Raw genomic sequence first — 23,311 nt, 5'->3', positions numbered from 1 at the left:
GAAAAAAAAAGTTTGGTGGCAAATACTTGAAGTAAGCCATCCCTTTTTCCTCACGTCATTGCTTCAGTGTGTCACTTGTACAGTAAAGGCACGGGGGAAAGCACATGCAGCATGGGAACCCCTCTCCGATACAGGTCCTTAATGTGGACAAATTATCAAACCTTCTTAACATGGGTTTAGCTGTCTAGCGTGGGAAAAAACCTGCACAGCTTTGTTAAGACAGATTGCTTTCAGCATATTTCTGTGCATAGGTAAGCTGCACATCACCTCTCCTGTGCTATTTCAGATTCACTGCAGCTGCAGGTATTTTCTCAGGTGGTAGAAACGTTGTTGGTCGTGTGATACAGGATGCCGGCAGATCAGGAGCTCACCGGGAAGCAATTATCTCTTCAGATACTGTGCCCTGTGACTTACCAGTGACACTATGGTTTTACTCCTCATATTTTCCAGTGGATGTGTTAGCAACAGCCTGAGGACTACGCAGTGTAGAAGCATGTTATTAGAAGTGGGCTACAATTGTGCTTCAGTTGGATTTTTAGCAACAAAGGTTTACTTGGCCTACATCCACATGAGTCAAATGAAATAGTCTCTCATTTTAGAACAGAACGACATTTGGTGGGATTGTAATGGGTCTAGTGGGCTATGACCATCTGAAGTCTCCTGCCCCAGGATTAGACTGCCTTAAAACAGGAAATGCTGACCAGAGCTCTTCAAAATATGCCTGAGATTGCTGCCTGTCTTTGTACAGTCTGTAACTTCTGGAAGTGAAGGGCTTGCTGAGGCTTCAATTCCTTTTACTGAAGCAACAATTGAAATGGAAGAGGTGATCCTCCATCACTTTCTCTGTGTACACAGCGCCTCTGTGCAGGGCTTTTGGGGCATGAGGGAAGAGCTGAATATAGCCACAGCAATGTGGTGCAAGCAGATTTTTTGCTGGCTAGCATGATGCAAAATTTACCTCCTTCCAGGCAACTTGTTAAGTTTACACCTGGGTGCTTGCACTTTCATAACCAGGCTTTTGGCCTGGTGCTGATTCACATGTACTGCTGAGGCCCTGTGGTCTGACAGTCTGGGAGCCAGAAAGGTCTGGGAATGACATGCAATCCAAAAAAAATGACTCACTTGTGTAACCTTGGGCAAGCGACACAGCCTCTTCTGTGAGCCAAGCCAGAAAATTGCCTGTGCAGTGCAAGTCAGGTACTGCTTCTGAGTCTAGTTCTTCAGGAGAAACCAAACATGCCCCAAAAAAACCCAAAAGGAACTGTGGTGTTAGTCTTTGTCATTTAATTGTCCTTTCTTTGAGTCAGAAAGCTCTGCAATTACATGCTCATATCTTTCTTCTCTATCTTTTTTTCTAAAGAGGAAGAGAAACGCAGGAGAAGGGAAAATCAGATGCATCTTGAACGCTTACGGGCACTCCTCATCATAACTTTCATATTGCTGATGTTTCGATTCACGGTCAGCGAGAACAAAGAAGGGACCAACATTTCTTGGAACTACTTTTTGAATGAGATGCTGGCAAAGGGGGAGGTCCAGAGAATCGAAGTGGTGCCGGAGAGCGATATTGTGGAAATTTATCTGCACCCAGGAGGAACTCCGCACGGACAAGTTGTGAGTGACTTTCTGCAGTTGGAATGAATGATCTTAGATTACCCTGTGGAAAATAATTAAATTAATATATATGTTTGGTAAAACTCTAGCTGGTTAATTTGCTCTTTGTTATTTTTTTCTCTTTCTTGTATTTGAAGTTAAATGACTTCTGTTACTCATATCAACCTGGGAACTAGACTTATAGTTTCAATTGTAAAAAATAATAATAGCCTGGAGGAAAACCTTACATATGTCTAAAAAGCTGGAAAAATCCTATAGTTTTTGCTACTGGCTCAGTCTATGTGAGAAGGTGTCTAGAAGATTGTAAACTCTTATTACTATGTCCTGTTTCAAAACCTTTCCCCTATTTGGATTTTACTTTTGAGTGTTCTGTCAAACTCCATTAGACTTCCTTCCTAAATCTTCCAAAATGGGAACAAAGCAGAGTTTGATCATGTTCTTTTCCTTCCAGGAGGTGCCACTTAGAATCATTACAAACTGGCTTGAGAGATTAAAATACTGTTCTTGGCTATATCCCATTTTTTTCAGTGACTTAACGATCCATTTGCAAACTGCTGGATGAAATTAATTTCCGACTGATAGAGAAACGAGATCCAAGAAGTCCAAGTGGAACACAAGACGCCTTCTTCCCCATGATATAGTTTTCCATATATAGAACAAAATTGAGCCCAAGGTGTCAGTACCACTGGGTTTGTAACACTGACTCCATCCTTCGGTTTGCCTCCAAAGTTATTGCATCTCCTTGTTTCTGGAGACTTAGCTCTTGCCTTTTATGCTTTCGGAAGGTGCTGAAAAGACTAGAGGTGTTCCCAAGTTTATTTGGAGCTCTGGTGTCACTTAGTTGCTCGTGAGTTCACTGATACAGCATCAGAGGTGTAACACAAGTCTGACTTTATCTGACTTGTCCGTGTTGTGCATTTGTGCTCGTTGCTGTATCCTCATATGACGATACTTACATGCTGCTTTTGATTGCGTGTCCCCAGAACGTTACCCTGGTGTACACAATGCGGGTGGCAAACATCGACAAATTTGAAGAAAAGCTGAGAGCTGCGGAGGATGAGCTGAATATTGATGAGAGAGAGAGAATCCCTGTTTCCTACAAACATCCTGGCTTTTATGGAAAGTATGATACAAATTTGTGCTTGCTGTTGGTCTTAGATTGGTGGCAGCATTCCTCTCTTGGAGAGAAAAGTCATTTTCAGCTACATGTTATTATATATAGAACAAAAAAGCAGTCTCGGTTTTGGAGCACTTGCCCGATCTTTCAGAAACGGGCGTGCTCTGGAGGTGCCTTAATGTTTCAAAAGTGGAGGTCCCAAGAAGGTGTCTGTAACTGCAGCATGCAACATCCTGAAGTGTTTCAATCAGCATCAGCAAGTCTGAAGGAAGTCTGTGTTCTTGGTGCACCTGAGCACTTTTTGTCCTTATAATCAATTATTCAAGTGCAAAAGGTGATAGAAATCCTGAGTCAACAAGTGATTGTTACACCCTGGTCTGTGGAGAATGCTGGTGGTGCAGCAAGCCTTGCCCTGATAAAATCCTTGGAGGAAGGCCTGTGGTGGTGGTTCAGTCTGTAAAAATAAACACCTAGTTTTAACCTGCTTCTCCAGCAGCTGTAGATCGGAGGACAGCCTGCGCTGGTGCTCGCTCCAGCTGTGAGCTGTGTCCTGAGCAGAGCAGCTCTAATGCTAACATACAAAAATCTCAACGAGGGCAGTATTTCTGTGACCTGAAACCAAGATCCTTTGCTTAAAACCAAAAAAAAAAAAAAAAAGCTCAAAGCTTTTAATTCTGAAATAAGCTATAATGAGCAGAAGATCTGTCAAAAGATCATAAAGCACTGGCTAGGCTTTCTTCTGCACTTCCCTATGATATACTGTGGTGGTTGTTTGCTGCAGAAGTAGCTTATTTGCAGCTTGTTTTTGCAAAACGTGGTTTATTGGGGTCTGGAGTACAAATCAAACCTGTGGAGCTCCCTCGTTGGGCTGTTGAACAAGTCCACCTCCATCACTGATGGCTGCTATGCTGGTGTGGGATGATGCTTTTCCTAAGTGTGGGGAGAGGCTCCAGCGTTTAGAGAGCTCTCAACTAAGTGCTTAGAGAGATGTAGTGCAGAAGTCCTGTCTGCTAAGTAAAGAAATGCCAATTCCTCACAGCAGTTCCCTGCCAAGATGGCCTGGGCACCACACAGAGCACATCATCTGCTTGTGGTAGCTCCCAGGGATTGGAGTGCAGTGACTTTCCCACTGGAGGTGGCCAGTGTGTGTAACTCTTCCTCCCAGACACCTTAAAAATGTGAAACAAATGTCATGGTTGTATGTGAATGGATACCTTGACTGGGTTTTGTCCTCTGAACAGCATTTGCACATTTTTAATACGTGGCTTATATGAAGATAAACTTTTTTTAATTGATCATGCAGTATGAGACCTTTAGCTGAAATTCAGAACTTGCCAATTTTTTCCAACTTGTGTATAACAGGAAGAGTAGACAGAACAGTTAGTCAGCCACAAACACAAGCTGCTTCCCCTGCACCTGAAAGAGATTGATTATTTTTTTAAGAGATACAGGGTCTGAAGTCTTTCAGGAGACTTGATGAATGTCTGGAGATTTCAGTCTGGAGTTGGAACCTGTGAGGTGCAGTGCTCTTGCAGCTTGGATTCAGTTTACTCTGAGATGTGGGCACCTGATGTGTTTCAGGATTAATCCTATTTGCATAGTTGACAAGCTGAAGGTGACTTTCAGTTCCCAGTGCTGCCCAGGATCTCTCACCGAGAAGAAACAAATGCAGCTGGGTATATAGCACATGTGGGTAAATCATCCCTCTGAGAAACAGAGCACACACTTCTAGTTTGAAGATAAGATGCAAAAGGCTTGAGACCAGATGATTTCACAGGCATGTGGAGCAGAACAGAGTCCCACAAATCTCAACCTGTCATCTGACGTATGATCCTTTTTCCTCCTGTTGAAAGCATCCTTTGTTTAGAGCTTGCAGGATATTTGTCCTCAGCATGTTTGTCTTGTAACTGTACTACTCCTGCAGTGTCGTCTCTGCTCCTCTTCTCCCTCCTAATGCAATTGGCATTGCAAAGGATCCAGAAAATTGATGTTGGTGGCTGTAGCACTTCTGAGTCCAGGACTTCTGAGAGACTTGACCAGAGGGGCCCAAGACTAGGTAGAGCAGCCTTATAATGGCAGCCCCACACTGGGATTTCTGGCAGGATTTAGGAGAGTTGGAATCCCCCTGGTGCTGCTGGACATAGATCTGCAGTGAGTGCCCTTTGGACAGACTGCCAGCCCCAGCAGATCCCTCTCGGGTGGGATTTGACTGCCTCCAGGTTCTATTTGTTTATCAGTAGAAATGCCTCTGAAGGGGATGGTGGGGTTGAATTTGTTCCGCAGCTGTAAGCAGTATTTGCCAGTGTCCTCTGTTTATCTTTTTAGGTTATGTAATTGTTGGGGGGTTGGTTTTTTTAAATATATATATATATATATATATTAAAAAAAATCTGTAAGGGTTCCATTTTCTTAGTCATGTCTACTCATTGCTGTGCTTGTAGCGTAAATGTCAGGACCTTTAGAATATTGAAAATAGCTACGTTGAGTAATATTTCCTAAGTTGTAGCCAAACACTTCAATTTGTACCTGTCTTGCTGTTGTCCTTTTAGCGATGTCATTTCCCTGATAGTGACACTTGTGGCTGTGTCCATGTTGTGGAGCATCTTCCGCCTGATTAGGGTTGCGAGCCGGGTGGGAGGATTCAACGCCTTCGTGAGTATCCTGGATCTTGATGTTGTTTTGCAGCCTGTGGGTAGCCTTGTCCTCCGCTGGCCTGATCTCCTCCCCTGGCCCCAGCGAAGACAGTGCAGAACACGAATTAACCGGTGCCAAGAACTCTCCAGTCTTGACACATCTTGCATCTTTTCCTGTCCCGATGAGCTGACTAGACTGTGCAGTAACTGGCCTTAGCTGAGGCCCTTTCTCTCCCCGCGGCAGGAAGGGCTGAGCTCAGTGACTTTGCAGTCCAGTTTGCTCTGCTATTTTCAAAGCTTGTTAATGACTTGCAGCTGCAGATGGTGTTTTTCACTGGGTCCTGCCAATATGCCTCCCATACAGCCAGAAGTAGGAATTGCTGCTTTCTGCAAAATGAGTTCTCAATTTATAAAATATGTTCAGATTCTGGATTTCATTATGTGTTGGCCTGTTCCGCTCATGCCACATGCCTCACTTGCAACATCAGTCAAATCTCTTCCTCCCCTGTTCTACCCTTGCCTGGATCAGCTGATGAAACTCTGTAGAAATCAGCCGGGGGTGCGCTGCCATTGACCGCAGGGATTTGGGGTTGAAAACTTGGTGAATTCAAGCCCTTGTTAGGTTTCCCACTCAGTCTCCTCTGCAGTTCTCTTCTGGCTTTAGGATTCTCTTTACACAAAGGGATGCAGCTGCTCGGAGGAGAATATTTTAAAGAAGTGTTGAGTAATGAGGGCCTTGAGGACTAGTTTCTGCCCTTGCCTAAGTGGGGACAGCTAGGCCCTGCACGTTTAACTCTTCATTGGGATAAGCTGATGTTTTCAAGGCCTGGGAAGCTGTAAACTTTCTTCTCAAAGAAAAAAAAAGAAATTCCCAAGTAGGTGTTTTCAATAGAACATAATAAGCAGCTAGAGGTAGGGCATTCAACTTAATTCTTGTTTTGACTGTCACTGTGGCTTGACACACACCAGGAGACTGAAATGTGATGTCTGTAAAATTTGAGAACCTATAGTTCTGTCCAGAGTTGAGTTGCAGTGGAAACCTGTGGCAGCATCGGACAGTGGTGCACAGTGTTTAGATGCATTTACAAGACATATTGGTCATTATTTACCACCAACAGTTATTTACCATCGATACATGTTCCTCCAAACTATTCCTGTTCCGTGTGTATTAAGGATCAGAGCATTTAGAAATCAGGGAGAAGATCCTTAGAAATCAGGGAGAAGGTCCCAAATAAGGTTTTGGGCATGCTGCACGTTTTTAATCCCTGCCTGGTCCACATGGAGTTTGAGCTGAATTGTGTTGGGACTCTTACTGCAGGTTTATTCTGTCTCTTCCCAACAACATGTGGATAAATAAAGTTTGAGTCAACAATCTGCCTGTGCAGTGTTTCCAAAGCAATAGTAAAACCGATACGTTGGTGGGCATTTTTACACCTACGATGTTGTTTGTTACACCTGTGCTGTCTCCCAAAGCACACAAACAGCCTTTCCAGAGTTGCCTTGTCCAGAGTCAGAGCATGTCTTCAGTACTTGTGCTACCTTCCACAGAACCAGTTGAAAATGGCTCGTTTCACCATTGTGGATGGGAAATCGGGAAAAGGGATCGGCTTCAAGGATGTAGCAGGAATGCATGAGGCAAAAATGGAAGTCAAGGAATTTGTGGACTATTTAAAGGTATGTAAAAATAGAATAAAGTAAGTACTTGCTACCCATCTTCTGGGATAGATGGCTGACCTGGGGAGGAGGGCATATTCTTCTCTTCATCCTTCATGATTCTGAGCTGCCTCCGTTTAAATAAACGTAACAGCTTTGATGCTGTGATCAGAATGACTCAATATATATTTCCAGTTCTGTAACAGGAATGCAGGTGTAGCTGCTCTGGTTAGCAGCTACTCAGAGTTGCTCAGGCCAAAAACAACATCGGGAAGCTCTGAGAGGCCGTGGTCTGGTGCAGATGTTTCATGTGAGCTGTGGATCTGAGCGAGCTTTATTTACTTTATTTTTACTTTGTGCAGAGTCCTGATCGCTACCTTCAGCTTGGGGCTAAAGTGCCCAAGGGTGCCTTGTTACTGGGACCACCAGGCTGTGGAAAGACCCTGCTGGCGAAGGCCGTGGCTACAGAAGCACAAGTGCCGTTTTTGGCCATGGCAGGCTCCGAGTTTGTGGAGGTGATAGGAGGTAAGCTGCTTGGGAGGAGGGGTGTGGAGGTTGCTTGATCTGTTGCGGAGTTGGAGGGTGCTGGCTGGGCCTCTCGCAAAGGACGGAGTTTTAACCTGGGAGGATGAGTTGTCTGTATCTAACAAATATAAGAAGTTTTCAGTGGTGGAGAGTACTTAATAATGTAGGACATAAAACCCTCTGAATTGCTAGTTGTTTCTGGCAGTGCACAGCCATGGTTCTTCACCTGAAAGCATTATCTCTGACTTCCCTGTACCTCTTATTAAAGCCACGAACTGAGGTTTCTTTCCTTATGTGAGAATGTTGATGGATTTGCTGCTGCTCCCTGCTGATGGAAATCCCATGGCATAGAGACCATATTTTCTTCTTCCTTTTCTTACTTCCTCCTTGATCTCTGGAGACTTCACAAGGCTCGGTGCGTAGGAACATGCTGAATAATTTGGCTTCTGACCTGTGGAAGGAACAGGAGTTCACGTTAGGAGCTGGGAGCAGAGCTTTTCTTACAGCAGCTCTAGGGGTCCTTGCAGCTCAGTTTTTGGGAGCTCAGTTAAAAGCCAGCAGGCTCCAGGAGGAGCAGTACCTCAGGACTAAACATAGGAGTTCTGTGGCTATTTCTTTGTGCCAGGAGTGTCATGTATTGAGGGTTTGCTTGATGTCAGGTGCCTCGCTGGGGCCAGTAATCCTATTCTCTGCTGTACAAACAATTTTAACTATGGGGCTCATTGCTTCTTCCCTTCCCCTGTAGGTCTTGGAGCTGCCCGGGTCCGGAGCCTCTTCAGAGAAGCCCAGGCTCGTGCACCCTGCATTGTGTACATCGATGAAATTGATGCTGTGGGCAAGAAGCGCTCGACCAATATATCTGGTTTTGCCAATGCCGAGGAGGAGCAGACCTTAAACCAGCTGCTGGTGGAAATGGATGGTCAGTATTTCTCTCTGCCTCTCAGCAGTTGGGCCCTTACCGCTTTAGAGATCCAAGCTGTTGGCCAGTACATCTTTTTCCTGCTTGAGCTTGCCATGCCTCCTCTTCTTAGCCTCTTAGCGTTCTTTTCTTGGTGAAGTAATTACCACTGTGCTGAAACAAACCTCATTCCCCTCTTCCCTGGGACGAGGCTAGCTTGCACTTCACAGCCTGTTCAGGTTGAAGCCCAGAACTGCAGCTTGGTCAAGTCCTTTGCTAAAAGACCATCTGTATGACAGGTGATAACTGTGTTTCAGGCCACTGCTTAGTGAGGGGGCTGTGGCCCTGAAAGTCAGGATGTTTTTTTCCTGTGTGGACACCAGTGTGGCCTTGGCTGGCCTTGCTCTGGTTTGAGGTCATTGTATTGCTCACTTGAAGCGGGTCCTTTCTCTGTTCTTTCTCCCCTTCACCAGCTGCTGCACTGAGTGCAGAGGAAAAGCAGCAGCAGCTGTTCAGCACCGGGTTTGTGGAAGTTGTGTGCCCAGTACTTGCTTCATGCCGACCCAGGGTTTCCTGCAGAACCCTTAGGAATCTCCTCAAGCACCCATCTGAAGCCATGTACCCCATTGTTAGTCCCTGCTTCTGAAAGCACTGTCGTGTGCCTTCCCATCTGCCCCTTAGGCTGGGCTGCATCAGAGCTGATGGTGCCAAAGGGAGCGATTGGGCCCAGGACAGATTTCTGAGCATGTGCTGTAAGTGGTGGAGAGAACCCTCTTGAAGACATTTCTGTAGGCTTTTAAGGGTTTCGGGCTAAATGTAGTAAATTCTAAAACCCCAGAGCAAACTGGGTTTGTGGCTACTGAAAACCGTGAGTCAGAGGAGAGCGTAGTGTTAAATCCAGAGTGAATTTGCACCAACAGCCACATGAGCATCCACCTGCTAATAAAATCAACAGAAAATGTGTATTAGAGATCACGGCTGGCAGAGGGCAGCAACCCCAAAGACTCTTACTGTAGTAAATGACTTCAGTTCAGGAGTATGTTTTCCCACTGGCAATTGGAGAAGAATTGTTTACAGTACTAGGGAACCAAAAGAAAATGAATTGGCAGCAAGGGCACTGCTGTCTGTAGAGGGTAACATTTAGGTCCAGCTGGCCATTAAATGTTGTTGGATGCTTGCTGTATTCTAAGACAGGTAGTGCTTTAAAGCCTGTTGAGGCTTAAAGTTTAGTTATCCCAGAGGGGCATAAGCAGTTCAATGTATCGGTTCTCTTGTCCTTTTGACTTATTCTCACGTTGTCTGCCTGACTGCAGGATCCTTATCTAAACCATGAGCTAAGCTTTGCAAACAAGCCCTGGTTTGATGCCACGCTTCTGGATGGATTCTGGCTGTACTGGGTCTGGAATCGACCCTTTTCTCAGGCACTTTAACAGAAGTGCCAAAAAGAATATTCCTTTGGCTATTCTTAGTCATAACTCTATCAGAGCCTGCAGCACTGACCCAACTTGTCATGTTTCTGTTGCTAAATCTTGTTCTTGTGGAGCAGGGCAAGCAGTAAGTACCTGCTCATCGGGGAGTGTTTGTACCAGCCTGCTGTTTGTGGGACAGAGCTGCCTTTTCCCTTGACTGTAACTGACACTTGTTGTCTTATCACACTCTTTATATGAAAAATAAAAAGCTTCCCTGCACTAAAAGCATCCCCCTTCCTCCAGCCCTTGCCAAAAGGGTTAAAACTGATTTTTTTACTGAATGCTTGTGGTGAAATGGGGATGCAGCCCTGCTGAAGTAGAGCACGTCCTACAGTTCAGAGCAAGGCTGCCTTCTGGAGATTGCTCTGGAGTCAGCCCTCACTTCTTCAAGGAGAGAAGCTGGGACTTGTAAAAATGCTTTCAGCAGAGGGTAGATGTTCCTCTGCACTGCACGCAAGATGATCTATAATTCTGGATCTCTGCCCTTGCTGCAGAAGGAGGAGGAATTGTAAGAAGGATCTCAGCATGGTACAGACAGGGTGGAGAGGTCCTGCTGTACAGAGAGCCTCCAGGCCTCTCTCTGCTGCAACACACGTGCCGTGAAGCTTTTGGAGAGGAACGAGCTTTAAGTAGGTCCTAAACAACCAGACAGGAGTCTGGTTATCAGGGGAACATGCTTGAAACACAGGGTGCTCCATAGATACCAGAAAGCACCTGGAATTCATGTATGCAGCTCCCTGGGACTTTGCACTGATTCAGACAACTTGGCCAAGCATGTAAATATATACTTGGAGTAAATATAACTGCTCACAGCCGTATCTGTATAGTCGTCTCGACAGAAAAGGCCAGTAGTAACACGCAGAACAGCAATCCTGGCTTGGCTGGGTTGTTTTTTTTCCTCCTGACAGTTGTAGGGTGAGCTGGCAACAGGTTAACACTGAATTAAATGGAGGCCCATCTGTCTGTTCGGGAATATGTAGTCAGTACAATCCACATCTCTGTACTAAAAATGAAAGCGTCTGACTTCCTCCCATCTGTAGAAATTAGGCATGGTTTCTAGAGTGTTTTCTTGGTGAGGCTCAATTCAGAAATTAGGGTGCAACTCAGAAAGTGAGTTTAGAAGGTAAATATTACCCTCAATATGTAATTTAATAGACTCTTGTTTGCTCTGTGCTGCCTAGCTTATTTTTAAATTTATATTGTCTCATTATTTATTCGTGTCTCTTACAGATCATGTACTAAGTCCCTCATTTTGCTAAGTGCTTTATCAAACACACACTAAAAAAAATAGCCCAAGGAGTTTACGGTGTCAAATGAGAGACAGCTGGCAAGGACTGTCAGGCTAGTACAAGAAACACGGACTTGCTGTTGGCTTGTACCCATCAGCAGCGCTCTTGGCACATGTTGCTGAAATGTTATCTAACGGAGCATGTTACCTAAAGGAACACTGAAGTGCTGTGTGCAGCATGGCAGAATGGTTTTCAGGGTAGTCAGTAAGGTTTCTGAGGAGGTTAACGGTTCTACCCAAGCGCAAGCGGAGGAGTGGTGTGTGTTTGTGACGAGGAGGCCTTGAAATGGAAGGTTGAGAGCTCTGTTTGAGCTGTCTTTAGATTAAATTGATGGTTGAAGTTCTGCAAGGCAACACCATAGAACCGAGTTAGCTATTAATTTGAAAAAAAAAATAATTGTGCACAAAAGTAGATCTGTGAGTCATCAGTGGTGATTGTTGAATCTGTGTGTTCGAATGAGATTACTCAGAGGTAAAGTAGAGGAAGAAAAGGAGGGTCAGAGCTATATGGAACCTGCTCCGCAGGCTGGAGGAAGGATGAGGACACTGAGAAAGAAGCCATTATGTGAAGCTGTATGGGATGAATGTGCACTTTGATACTCAGTAATTCTCGTACGCAGATTTTAGAGTAATTGTAGTGCTCTTCCTGCGAGCGACCTTGGTTTCCTTTGCTCTGACAGCTTTCTTCGTGTTCTGGAAGCACCGGGAGTCTGCTGGGAGAAGGGGAGGCGCTGGGAGGGAGCCTTTATGTACCAAAGCTGTTTTTAAAACCAGAGTGACACATGTACTCCAGTCTTTGTCAAAACAGGTGCCTGGTTTGAATAGTAAATCATCCCTCACAAACATCAAACAAGTGGAAGGGGAATGTGACCCAAATATCTCCTCTGTTCTGAGTGTGTTTGAGAGGAGCTTGTCAGTCCTGGGCTGATCTGTGTTTTGTGAATGAAAACGTCTTGTGGCAGCAGCTCTTCACCTGGAGTCCTCGGACAGGACCTCGCCCCTCATCTGTGCTCTGTGCCAGTTTCTGGCCCCGAGGCTTCCCTGGAAGGTGGCCCCGTTTTTGATGACACTGTTCACAGATGATGTCCAAAAGGCTTTTGAACAAATGGCTGGAGAATTAACAGTGTTGTAATGCAGATGAGATGCCCATCAAAGTAATGTGCTGTGTCAGTGGGGAGCAGAGCACTTGCCGGTTCAAGTGGACCCTTTTCATCCTTTCCGTTTTGAAGTGGCTTCACTTGTAAACACTGTAGATATGAAGGCTCTCTTTAGGCTAAATTTTCAGAGCTGTTTTTCATTTGTTGATGTGACTGACATGTTTTCTGTAGACTGTTCCTTAGGCTGAGCTTTGCCTGGGGAAGGCAAAGCCTGTGTCATGCCAGGTGATACTGCAGCGGGAGCAGTCGGAGGCTGCAGTTGTGGGTTTCTTGGAGCAATATTTCACACCGCTGGGACACAGGCTGGAGAGCAAGTGGGGCAGAAGCTGATGTGAGAAGGATGCTCTCAGTGGTTCTGTTTTTTTTTAAAAAAATTGTTCTAATAGTCAGACCTATTTTAAGAGAGTCTTCCCAGCTGCAAAGCAGATAATGTACTGTACCATCTAATCCTGCCGTGAAGCTTGCTATCCCCCAAGTGCCTGCCAGTCTCTCTGCTTATTTATCACACTCCAGAGTGCAGTGTAGTACATGCCCGAAGAACGGCTGGCTTCATCCTCTCCAGGAGCTTACGGAGACAGCATCCTGCAGGGAGGAAGGACTGAGGTTTGCTATAGCGCAGGCTGACAGAGCCAGTCCTCTGACTTACCTGTAACCTTAATCTCTCTGCTGAGCTCTTGTACGCTGACACATTTGGCAGCTCTTCTGGTGGAGCTGGAGAGCGCTGAAACTCGCCCAGCTTACGTGCACAAAGCTGCCTCTCTGCAGCGTGTGACTTGGCAGCTGAGGAAGCACATGGGACTGAGGCGTCCTCTCCCTGGGAAGGCTGTTGGATGCCAGGGCTGTTGAATCTGCTGTAGGCAGGTGACTCATACCCAGGGGCCTGTGGGCACCTGGTGGAATGTAATAAATAAGTGGTGTGGTTCTGTGATTCAATGTGATCTCCGGCTCCCCACCCAAGCAGCCCAGCTGCCTGCCCCGTTCTGCCCTCCTCCAGCTGCTGGTGCTCTGGCTTCCCCAGGAAGCCCTGCCTGCCTTTGATGCCTCCCTGCTGCAGGCTGCTCTTCCAAAGCCTGTAAATCCTGATGCTCCATCTTGAAGACTCGGAGACAAAACCTTTTCTGACTGTGGCTTGAGCTAGTGTGTGCTGATTGTCACTGCAAAGCTGGTTGTGGTTTGTGTGGTGGAAGTTCTGCAGGGTTGGTCTTTGCACTGGTGTGCAGTATGCCTGGGTGCCTTCTGAGTGATAAAGGAGGAGTGAGAAGACAAAGATCAAATCATGCTGTAACATGTCCCTTGCTGTGTGGCATGGCTGTGCCCTTTCTCTGCATTAACCTGAGCTGAATGGAAGAAAGCCGGTCCCTTTCCTGGTGGCCTCTCCGTGACTGAAGGCTAAAAGTAAATGAAAGTTGAAAGGGCTTTCAGCAGAAACATTTGGAAGGGAAAGGCTATTTCAGCCAGCAAACATTGTTTATACAACCTGGAGCTCAAGGAGCAGGAACTGGCTTAAGCCTGGGGCTGAGAAGGCATCCCCTAACTCATCAGAACAGAGAGAGTCTGGGTTTCTAGTTGGAGCGATTTCCAAGTGTGACAAAAGGAAGTAGAAAAGAAAGTTGCAAGCCAAGGCTTATTAAGTAGGTGAAAAGGGAATTTCAGAGTATCCACAATGAGACTGACTGGCCTGGGCGACTTGTGAGGTTCCTTCCTGTCTTGTGCTTCTGGCTGAAGAGGACACGTTCTCAGCCTGAGCTGCCCCCAAGGATGCTCTGAACACCCTCTGGCTTGGTGATAAAGCTGTGTAAGACATTCTCTGCATCCTGCCCTGTCCCTTTGTATCCTTGCAGTGCAGTATCTGTGAGGGTGAAAACCTTGACCTTTATTTTTGCTTGGTTTTCTACAGGAATGGGGACCACAGATCATGTCATAGTGCTGGCTTCCACCAACCGTGCTGACGTCTTGGATAACGCTCTGATGAGACCTGGGAGGCTTGACAGGCACATCTTTATTGATCTTCCAACACTCCAGGTATATCCCATAGTGCCCTGTCCTTACCATAATGCTGATGACTAAGGTCTCCCAGTCCTTGCTGGTGATTCACGGGCCTGGCAAAGGCTGAACTTGGCGAGGATAGAGATGGTGAGCTTTTGTTTGCCTTTATTCTTACTTATGTGCTCTAAATCAAGGATTTGACATGCTAATGCAGTTGCTTGTTTCTCTGAAATGACAACTCCATGGTTTTAAGTGTTTCTGCTCTGGTAAGAACTTTGGTAGTGAATGCTTTTGTGAGGTTCTCTGCCACCCAGATGCAGAACTGTTCGTGCCCCCTCCAGGATATTTGGAACCACCTAATTGGCAAGTTGGCTTGTGTGAGACCTTCAGCTGTTGTGTGCCGTGAGCACCGTGTGTTCTGTAGGTTTATTGTCCTCACTATCCTTGTAAGGCTCCTCATTTTCCTTTAGGCAGCCTGTTAAGTGACTTTCTGCTTCTGAATGCTTTTTAAATCCATTTACTAAGAGTCTTCCATGTCTGCCGTGTTGACATTTGTAGCAGAGTTCTGGGAATAGGCTCAGCTGCAGTAAAGATCTGTCTGCCCTGCCAGCACAAGCTCTTCTTCTCCCATCTGTGCTTTACTGTCGTCCTCTGAGTTTTCAGTTAAAATACCTTAAATGCCTGATAGAATCTGGCACAGGAAGCATGAACTGTGCAGCTGCCCTGAAGGAGGAAGGGGAAAAACCCTGGCAAGGGAGCCCATTGTTTTAATCAGGATCTCCTGGACCAGCTGAATGAGTCACCCCTTGGCTACTTGCCAGCCTTCATCTCACCCCCACCTTCCTCTGGGAAATGGTCCCAGGCTGAGTGGCTGGGAGATGGGGGGGTTCAGGCGTGAGGGAGCAGGTAGAGGCGGTCGGAGCTCCTTCCTGCGAGTGCTTTTATGGTGAGAGAGAAGCTAAGACAGATCGGAGTGAAAGTTAGGAAGGGAGAGTGGCCCTGAGAGAAAAAGCAGTGACTCAGGGTAAGCCTGGGTACATCTGTTGTGAATTTGAGCGCTGGGTGTTTATCAGGGCTCCCGCAGCGCTGGAAGCTGTAAGGACAGCCCTGCCCTCTGGTGGCAAATGTCCCTGTCCCCGCTGCCACCGTGCTCCGACGCCGTGCTGGGCTCAGGTGCTCTGTGTTCTCTGCAGGAGAGAAGAGAGATCTTTGAGCAGCACCTGAAGGGTCTCAAACTGATCCAGGACGCCAGCTTCTACTCGCAGCGCCTTGCTGAACTGACTCCGGGCTTCAGCGGTACGACGGGCTGTGTCCTGGGGGGCTGCTTTGCCCACTTCTACGCTAGTTCTGCTGCTCAGGCTGGAGCTGCTGCGTGGCTTAGCTTAACAGGGTATTTTGGTCTAAAGGGCTTTTTTTCTTCAAGCCTTCTCCATCTCTATGGAAATAGTGGGAACCTAACCAGCTCCCTGGTGAGCTCTGATGAGCAATTGTTCATGGCTATTTTCAATCTTCTGAAACTTCTGGGACTAGCAGGGTGTGGGGGTAGGGAAAACACACTTTTATAATGCCTGGGTTCCGAACTCCTAAGGGGGGGAACCACTGCTCATTCTGCTGTACAAGCTGTTGTTGAGGATAGGATGTTGTGCTTAGGGGGAAAGACTCTTAAGTTGATATATGTTACCAGGAAAGCGATAGGAGGAATGAGTACAATTACTCTGTCGGTCAGAGTAGAACTTGGACAACTCTGCCTGGCTTCTGTGTGGAGCCTGTTTCCAGGGCAGGTCCCTGGGAGTTTGAAACAGTGCTGAGCAAGGGGCTCCACAGTTCCTGTTTATGTGGAGTTCCTGGAATATCCTTTCTGGGTTTCCCCTCTAATAGGCCCCAGCACACTGCCTCTTCGTGACTTCTTTCAGCAGCCCCCCACCACCATCACCCACCCACACAAACTCGGAACAGATGTTGTTTCTTTTCCGCGCAGAGGTGGTGCGGTCAGCGTGTGAACAGTGCGGCAGCCCCTGCCAACCCCGACTGCCCACGCCACTCCCCCGTTGCTGAGAGCCCAGCCTTGGCTTTAGCCTGTTAATTGATTGCTGAACTCTGTCCTCTGTGTGGCAACGCAGTGTTCATTGCCAAGGCAGTTGTATTGTTCAAATCCAACATAAACACCATGGGCTACGTTTGCTCTCTGTTCCCAAGGAACAAAAAAGTGCACGCTGTTTGACTTCCTTAGGTCCTTTTCCAGATTTGTTCTTGCCTGTTCTGTCCTCTGAAATCTGTCCCGTAACAAATCCAAGGTAATCGTTGTAAACTCTTGTCTACAGGAGCTGACATAGCCAACATATGTAACGAAGCTGCTCTTCATGCTGCTAGAGAAGGTCACAAATCCATCGATACTTCCAACTTCGAGTACGCTGTGGAACGAGTCCTTGCAGGTAATGACGCAGCCCTCTCTGTTGTCCTACTAGTCCATACCACGCTTCTTGAGAGAAGGCTCAAGCCAGAGAGTTACGTTCGAGGAAGACAGATGGGTCCTGACTGTGCTCTGTCCTGAGGGTCTTCAATGCTGTAGTCACAGAAAGTTCTCTGAACCAGACCTCAGGTGGATCTGTCTGCCTGAATCTGCAGGCAGCCTGAACACGCAGATCAGGGAAGATGGCCAGTGAAGAGAGGAATTCAAATCTGTATGGCTTTTTGAGTTTAAAAAGGTTTGTTTTGTTGTGTTTGGGGATTTATTGTTTTTTTAAAGAAAAAGAGTGGAAGTATCTCTGGGTTTTTCTTGTTGCTCTGGACACCTGCTACATAAACATGAATAGCAAATAGGCTACGCATCCTCAACAGCAAGAAATCAGAGATTTTTCTTTTTGGCCTCAAAGCCCAAGCTTTGATGAATTGGCAGAATAAACTGAAAGACAGTAGAGTACTGTTCTCCCTCTGAGAACATCCTGTCGGCCTTTCCCTGTCGCTTGTGCGATTGCCAGCAGAGGAACCTCTGGAGATTACCCTGTAGCAGTGTACTACAGGGAGGGCAAAAAGAGTTCCCAGAACTCTTGACTTCACCTGAGCGATTTGAATCGGGTGGGTTTTGGTCTGAACTGCCCTGTTGCCAGGCTGTGGTTTTCACAATCAGACCCTCAAATGTTTCCAGGCTGCAGTGTCGTCACCGGGCTGAGCCTGGGCACTCAAGACGGGCGTTCTGGGCTTTTCTTAGTGGATCATGTGGAAGAGGAGGTTTCTGTTGGGTCATTTATTTCCTGATCCTGGAATTTAGTCCTGAGTGTGTGGTTTGTCAGAAAATGCCTGAGCCGTTCCTCACTTAAGATTTTTGAGAAAATTCCAGACAGTTTCACCTGCCTCTTAAAAAGCAAAACCCTTGGAGTGCTTCATGCTTGCACAAAGCCCACCCTGTACTCAGCAGTGCCCAGGACTGGACAGCGAGACAACTCTAGTTGTAACACAGAAGTCCTCATCAGCCAGAGAAAAGATGTGCTTTACTTTCCCATCTGCGGGAGAGAAAGCCCCAGACTTGCAGAGATTCACTTGGCTTTTCTTTCTGAATTCCACCCTTGTCTTAGTTCCTCAGACTGGGAAGATAAGACAAAGCAAGTAAGGCCACGGGGGATGTGTGCTAGGAGGGTATTTGGGATTGATGTGGCGGGGCACTGCAGGGCATGGGCTTCAGCAGTTTCACTGCTGACAAGCTGACTTGCTTCACTAAGGCTCTGTGGTGTGTAGGAGGCCATAAAGGCTTTTTGTTGCTTAATCGAAGTCTTTCATATTAGCAGGACCTGGCTGGTTTTTATAGACCAAATCTAAAAGACCCCAAACAACCCTTCAGGCCCATATATTAAATGTACCCTCGCTATGTAACAGGAATGCTTCTGGGTTTCACAATCCAGAGGGCATTTCAGTTGCTGTGAAAGCTTTTCTTGAAAGAAAGAAGATATTAGAGTTCTTTCCATTATAAGCTTCTGGTTTTAATAAGAGTGGTGTGGAATCAAAAGAGAACTTTGCAAGTCCAGAGGCCCTGTCAGCCTTAAAGCTTTGTGTTGCTGTAAGGGAGGGGTAAGAACTTCTCTCTGTGGTAGTCCCCATTGTGTTTCTAGTTTGGGAACAGAAAGCAGTAAGTCAGATCTCCTGGGAGTGAGGGAGGAAACCTGCTGAGTGCACAGAGGCTTTTAGGGGTTGGCTTTAGAAGATGTATCAGAGCCTATTTTCTTGGTGGGGTTTGTGTACGCTGTGTTAGGCCAGCAGCGATGCACCAGAGTAATTTCCTGGGTTGTTTGTCTCATAAATGGGATCAGTACAGGCCTTCAGAGAACTTTCCTGCTTGGAGATCACTGTGTAGGAAAAGAAATAGTCCTTGTAGGCACACTGTGTGCTACTGTGAAGAGTACAGTCCCTCCTTCCTTGGTGGGCTGACAGGAATGCTTCCAGAATTTAAGTGCATGTGTGTGTATATATCTCTCTGTGTGTGTATATATAGTATGTGCATTTTCTACAGAACGATAAATACAGGCACATGCGCACACGCTGCTGAAGGCAGGGGAAGGGACTGACTGAGGAAAGTCAAGGCTCTTCCAATTAATCTGCTATTCCATCACCATCATGCCTTGCAGGGCACAGTGGTTTCCAGGATCCCTGAGCGGTAATTTTACAAGATCTGTCACACTAATTTTGCTGTTTCCTTGTTTAATAAAGCTCTTGACTTTGTTTAAAAATTAATGTTAATAGAATGTTGTTTTCCAAGACATCAAGCAAGCTTGGTATAATGCTGCTCTTGACTCTGCCTGCTCTACCCCCCGCTGCTGCTGGCACTGCGCGGAGACATCGGCTGTAAAGTGCTGGTGCCTTTTTGCATTCAACATGCAGAGCTATAATAGTGCTTGATGTTGCAGCGTATTCTGTAGGTAGCATATTTTCTGCGTGCTAGAAGTTTTACTTCCATTCAGCGGGGGTTTTTTTAAATCTTAATTGGACTTATTCTGCATTACAGACTATTGGGTTGGAAAATAGACACTTTCAAAAATCACCTTTTTGGAGGAAATACTAAGTGTGAGTTATGGCTTAATTTCCTAGTTCTCAGGAGCCTGGGAATAAGCTCATATGGAGCATGCCATGTGTAATCAGAGACATTTCCAGGGTCTGGAGAAAGAATTTTGTGCATACTCTTGGTCTTTTGCTTATTTGAACGCTCCTAATACATCAGAATCTCAGCGGGGACCTCTCGTATATATAATGCAACATCTCACTGCTTGTGTTCTGCCTAAGGGACCAAGAGACCCATCAGTATGATAGTCCAGCTAGTCTCTGTTTTGGGGTTTGGTTTGTTGGGGTGTACTTTCCACATGGTAGGCTGACTTGTTGCAGATCTGTCCCTGAGCAGAGATGGAGCGTAACGTGCCTGTGGCATAGCTGGGAACAGAACGGGCTCTGCCTTCTATACCTGTGTGCTAATCAAATGTGAAATTATTTGTCTAATGATTAAGTCTGTTGTAAGGAGGAGAAGGGGGATAAGTTTCTGCCAGTGTTTTCAAGCAGTCCAAGCACAGGTTGCTTTCTTCTGCAGGGCCAGAGCGCACCTTCCACAGCTTGGGCTTGAAGGGCTTTTTACCACCTCTCCCTAGGCAGTGCGGTACGAAGCTGCCTGCCTGTGCAGGGTAGCTTCTGTGCTTAGCTCTACGAGACTACGCCTGTTGCCAGCTACCTTACCAAACCCTCGTCTGTGTTCCTGCAGGCACTGCCAAAAGAAGCAAGATCTTGTCACCCGAAGAGAGGAAGGTTGTGGCGTTCCATGAGTCGGGTCACGCGTTGGTGGGCTGGCTGCTGGAGCACACCGAGGCTGTGATGAAGGTAACGCTGCCACCAGCTCTTGAGGAATGCAGCCTGTGGCTGGGCGGGAAGAGTCCTCTGGGGTTCCCCTGTCTGAGATGGGTCCGTTGTTTTTGTAGTGCTTGTGTTGAATTTTGCTGTGTTACCCTGGCCTCCACAAGCATGGAGTTGCAGCAAAATAAATGGCAAATACAGAACAGTTCTGTATCTTCGAGGTCATCGAGTCCAGCCGTTAACACTGCCGAGTCCAGCACTGAACCGTGTCCCCGAGATGTCCGTTACACAGCTCCATGACAGTGATATGGTGCAAAGCTGATTAAGCAGCTGTAGGAGAAGCCTTGCAGTTAAAAGCTGACTGTAAAGCTCTTTGGAGCAACTGAGTCTCCTGATGCTGCTGCTCCGTTCACACACCTCCTCCAGGCTCAAAGCGCTGCTCCACGCATGCGTGATCTCTCCCTGCCGTGCCTTGCCAGCATCTTGCAGCCAGCAAAGCTGCTGCTGCAGGAGCTGCTCTGGTGCTGATGGAGAGACATGGGTTTGGGTTTTTTTCCCAATTGGCACGTTTGGGAGTTTGCCTGCCTGAAGCCCTTCTCTGTAGGGAAAGGCTTTTCTTTGGCACCCCAGGGTCTGTCCTCTCCCCTGCACATCTCCTCCAAAAGCCTTGACACTGGGGTGAGGTGGGGGGTAGAAATGACAAGTGTGGCAGCTCCTTGGCTTGCCACCAGCAGCACATTCACTCTGAACGACCTGTTGTATAAGCTGAACTGTTGTTAATTACTGTCATTTAATATGGGGGGGGGGAAATGACTCATTTTCTGAAGACATCCTATCTTTTCTCCAGCTACTCTCAGTCTGTTTAGCTTATACCCTCCAAAGCAACTCCTAAACCTCGGGATTTCACTGGATTCCTGTTGAGGACAGTTTCCTTTTCATTTCTTGAGCAGAAAGTGGCAGAAAGTGTGTGTCCATAGCTGTGAAGGCAGAGCCCTCACTACAGGAATGGTGACACTGCAGCCCTTGGCTGTGTCTCTGCGGGTCAGCCTGCCCCATCGCTGGCGACAGATTTCACTGGGATTGCAGGCCTCTTGCTGTTCTGCCTCTCCTGCTCTGTGGGAGCTCTTCTGTCCTTTGAAGTGAGGGAGCTGCTCTGTGTTGCAGGTTTCCATAGCCCCTCGAACAAATGCAGCTCTTGGATTCGCCCAGATCCTCCCGAGAGAGCAGTACCTCTTCACCAAGGAGCAGCTGCTGGAGAGGATGTGCATGGCGCTGGGGGGAAGAGTGTCCGAGGCCATCACCTTTAACAAAGTCACTACAGGTGAGGAGCCAGAGCCTGGCATGGGCAGGTGGAGATTGTGCTAAAAGAGCCTGAACTTCTGCACTTGCTCTGCCCAAGGGTGATCGGGGAAAGAGATGGAGGTTCCCCGTGCTGAGAAGAACAAATGTCAGATTGTGTGGTTTGATCTTGGGCTCAGGTCTGGGAGTGTGGAGGTCTTGCTTTTGGTTGTCACTGTGATGTCTCAGACTTGTCCCAAAGCCTGTGGCCACAGATGCAGTTACCCAGTGAGACTCTTGCCTCATGGGAGGGCCTAGAGCTTTGTGTGCTGTTTCCAACTAGTTGTATCCCAAGGGGTAAGCCCTCCACGGGCACGAGCTACTAGACACGCTCCGTTGTATGTGGGTTCTGCTGCATGTGTAGAAGGGTCCATCAGCAGGCGGAGTGTTTGCCTCTCTGGGCTCCTGTGGCTCCTCTAGTCTCTCCACGTGTCTGTGCAGAATCTGCTTGTCTTACACTCAGCTCAGAGCTGACAAGCATCTCCTCTCTCTCTCCTGCCCAGGAGCACAGGATGACCTGAAGAAGGTGACCAAGATAGCCTACTCCATGGTGAAGCAGTACGGGATGGTGCCCAGCATTGGGCAGGTCTCTTTCCCAGACCTGGAGAGTGCAGCTGGCATCGGCCGTCGCCCTTTCAGCCAGGGCCTTCAGCAAATGATGGACCACGTAAGGCCACACTTGGTGACGTTCCTGATTGTTCTTTACTTTCTGCAATTTGGTGAAGAAATGCAAGTAACTTGCACCTAAGCAATTTACATTTTTTTCTGGGGGCTGTTAAGTAGTAAGTTTCAACAACTGAGTGCTTACCTGTTCTGTTCCGGTGTATTGGGAGTGTGCAGGGGGCATTAGGAACAGGCACAACCAGACACAGCTGTGAGTTCAGCCCCGTAGCACTGTGCTGCCTGAAGCTGCAGCGAGCAGCTGTGAAATAACTTCAATGCCTACAACAGCCTGTGAAAGCTGCAGCCTTGCTTCCAGTGTGGGCAAGACCCTTCTGGGAGCCAGGAGGTGCAAATGTGGTGTTTGGAGAGAAGGAGAAATGCCTTGGGAGGGAAGGAGGAATAATTTGGGGAGACTGGGGGATTGCTGCGGAAGTGCGGACAAATACCCAGCTAGGGAGAGATTCTCTGGTGTGAAGTCTCTGCAGGCCCACCGGAGTCCCGTGTAGATCTAAGCATGGCTGTGCAATGCATAGATTACAAAAACCCTGTGTCTTAAAGCCTCAGCTGCACAATTTCAATGTTTCCACTTCCTAGATCAGAGACACTATCTAGCCAAAACGACAGTTCTGACTGACTGGAAAATGTTAAGCCTGTTTTGACAGGAAATTGGGCTTTGTTACTGAAAAAAACAACATTGTCTTAGCTGAAAAGTCAAATAGCTGGGAATGAAAAAACTGTTTCAGAAGCACCATGGTTGTGTTCCCCTGGGATTTCTGCTGAGCTGCATCTTTTGCCACTGGACAGCCTCCTTAATTAGACTGCATTTCCCATCAGCTGGGACTCTGATGAAGAGTTGTGCTTGTGCAGGCATTTACTGTTCCTTACCACGAGTCTTTAGCTTTTTTTCAAACGGTTTACCTCTATTTTCTGTTGATGGGAGCCACTTTCTGCCTGGCTCATCCATCCCTCAGTGCTCTCCTTGTTTATCCCCGTTGTGTGTGTTGCCACCTACACTGCAAATCTCTTTTCTTGTTACTGTCTTCTAGGAAGCAAAAGTCCTGGTGGCTCAGGCTTACAGGCGCACAGAAAAGCTCTTACTGGAGAACCGGGACAAGCTGCAAACAGTAAGTTGGAGTTGGGGGGGGGGGGT

At 47.1% G+C, this 23,311-nt stretch overlaps 1 protein-coding gene across 1 annotated transcript in view; it reads left to right on the top strand.

Annotated features, from left to right (window-relative positions):
- SPG7 (SPG7, paraplegin matrix AAA peptidase subunit) overlaps window positions 1-23,311 on the top strand; it is a 30,605-nt gene that overhangs the window by 4,896 nt on the left and 2,398 nt on the right. Inside the window, exons 3-15 of the mRNA XM_026857040.1 lie at window positions 1,361-1,611; window positions 2,595-2,734; window positions 5,278-5,380; window positions 6,910-7,035; window positions 7,377-7,539; window positions 8,285-8,458; window positions 14,249-14,373; window positions 15,531-15,633; window positions 16,659-16,769; window positions 20,072-20,187; window positions 21,325-21,481; window positions 22,002-22,165; window positions 23,208-23,285. Coding sequence (XP_026712841.1) covers window positions 1,393-1,611; window positions 2,595-2,734; window positions 5,278-5,380; window positions 6,910-7,035; window positions 7,377-7,539; window positions 8,285-8,458; window positions 14,249-14,373; window positions 15,531-15,633; window positions 16,659-16,769; window positions 20,072-20,187; window positions 21,325-21,481; window positions 22,002-22,165; window positions 23,208-23,285 — 1,779 coding nt within the window. The 5' untranslated portion in view covers window positions 1,361-1,392. The remainder of the gene's footprint in view (window positions 1-1,360; window positions 1,612-2,594; window positions 2,735-5,277; window positions 5,381-6,909; window positions 7,036-7,376; window positions 7,540-8,284; window positions 8,459-14,248; window positions 14,374-15,530; window positions 15,634-16,658; window positions 16,770-20,071; window positions 20,188-21,324; window positions 21,482-22,001; window positions 22,166-23,207; window positions 23,286-23,311) is intronic.

The sequence above is a fragment of the Athene cunicularia genome, assembly GCF_003259725.1.
Source record: "Athene cunicularia isolate RWA chromosome 11 unlocalized genomic scaffold, athCun1 chr11_part2, whole genome shotgun sequence".
In the NCBI taxonomy this organism is placed as follows: Eukaryota; Metazoa; Chordata; class Aves; order Strigiformes; family Strigidae; genus Athene; species Athene cunicularia.
Note: the sequence above shows the minus strand (reverse complement) of the source record. Positions and strands in the feature narration are given on the sequence as shown.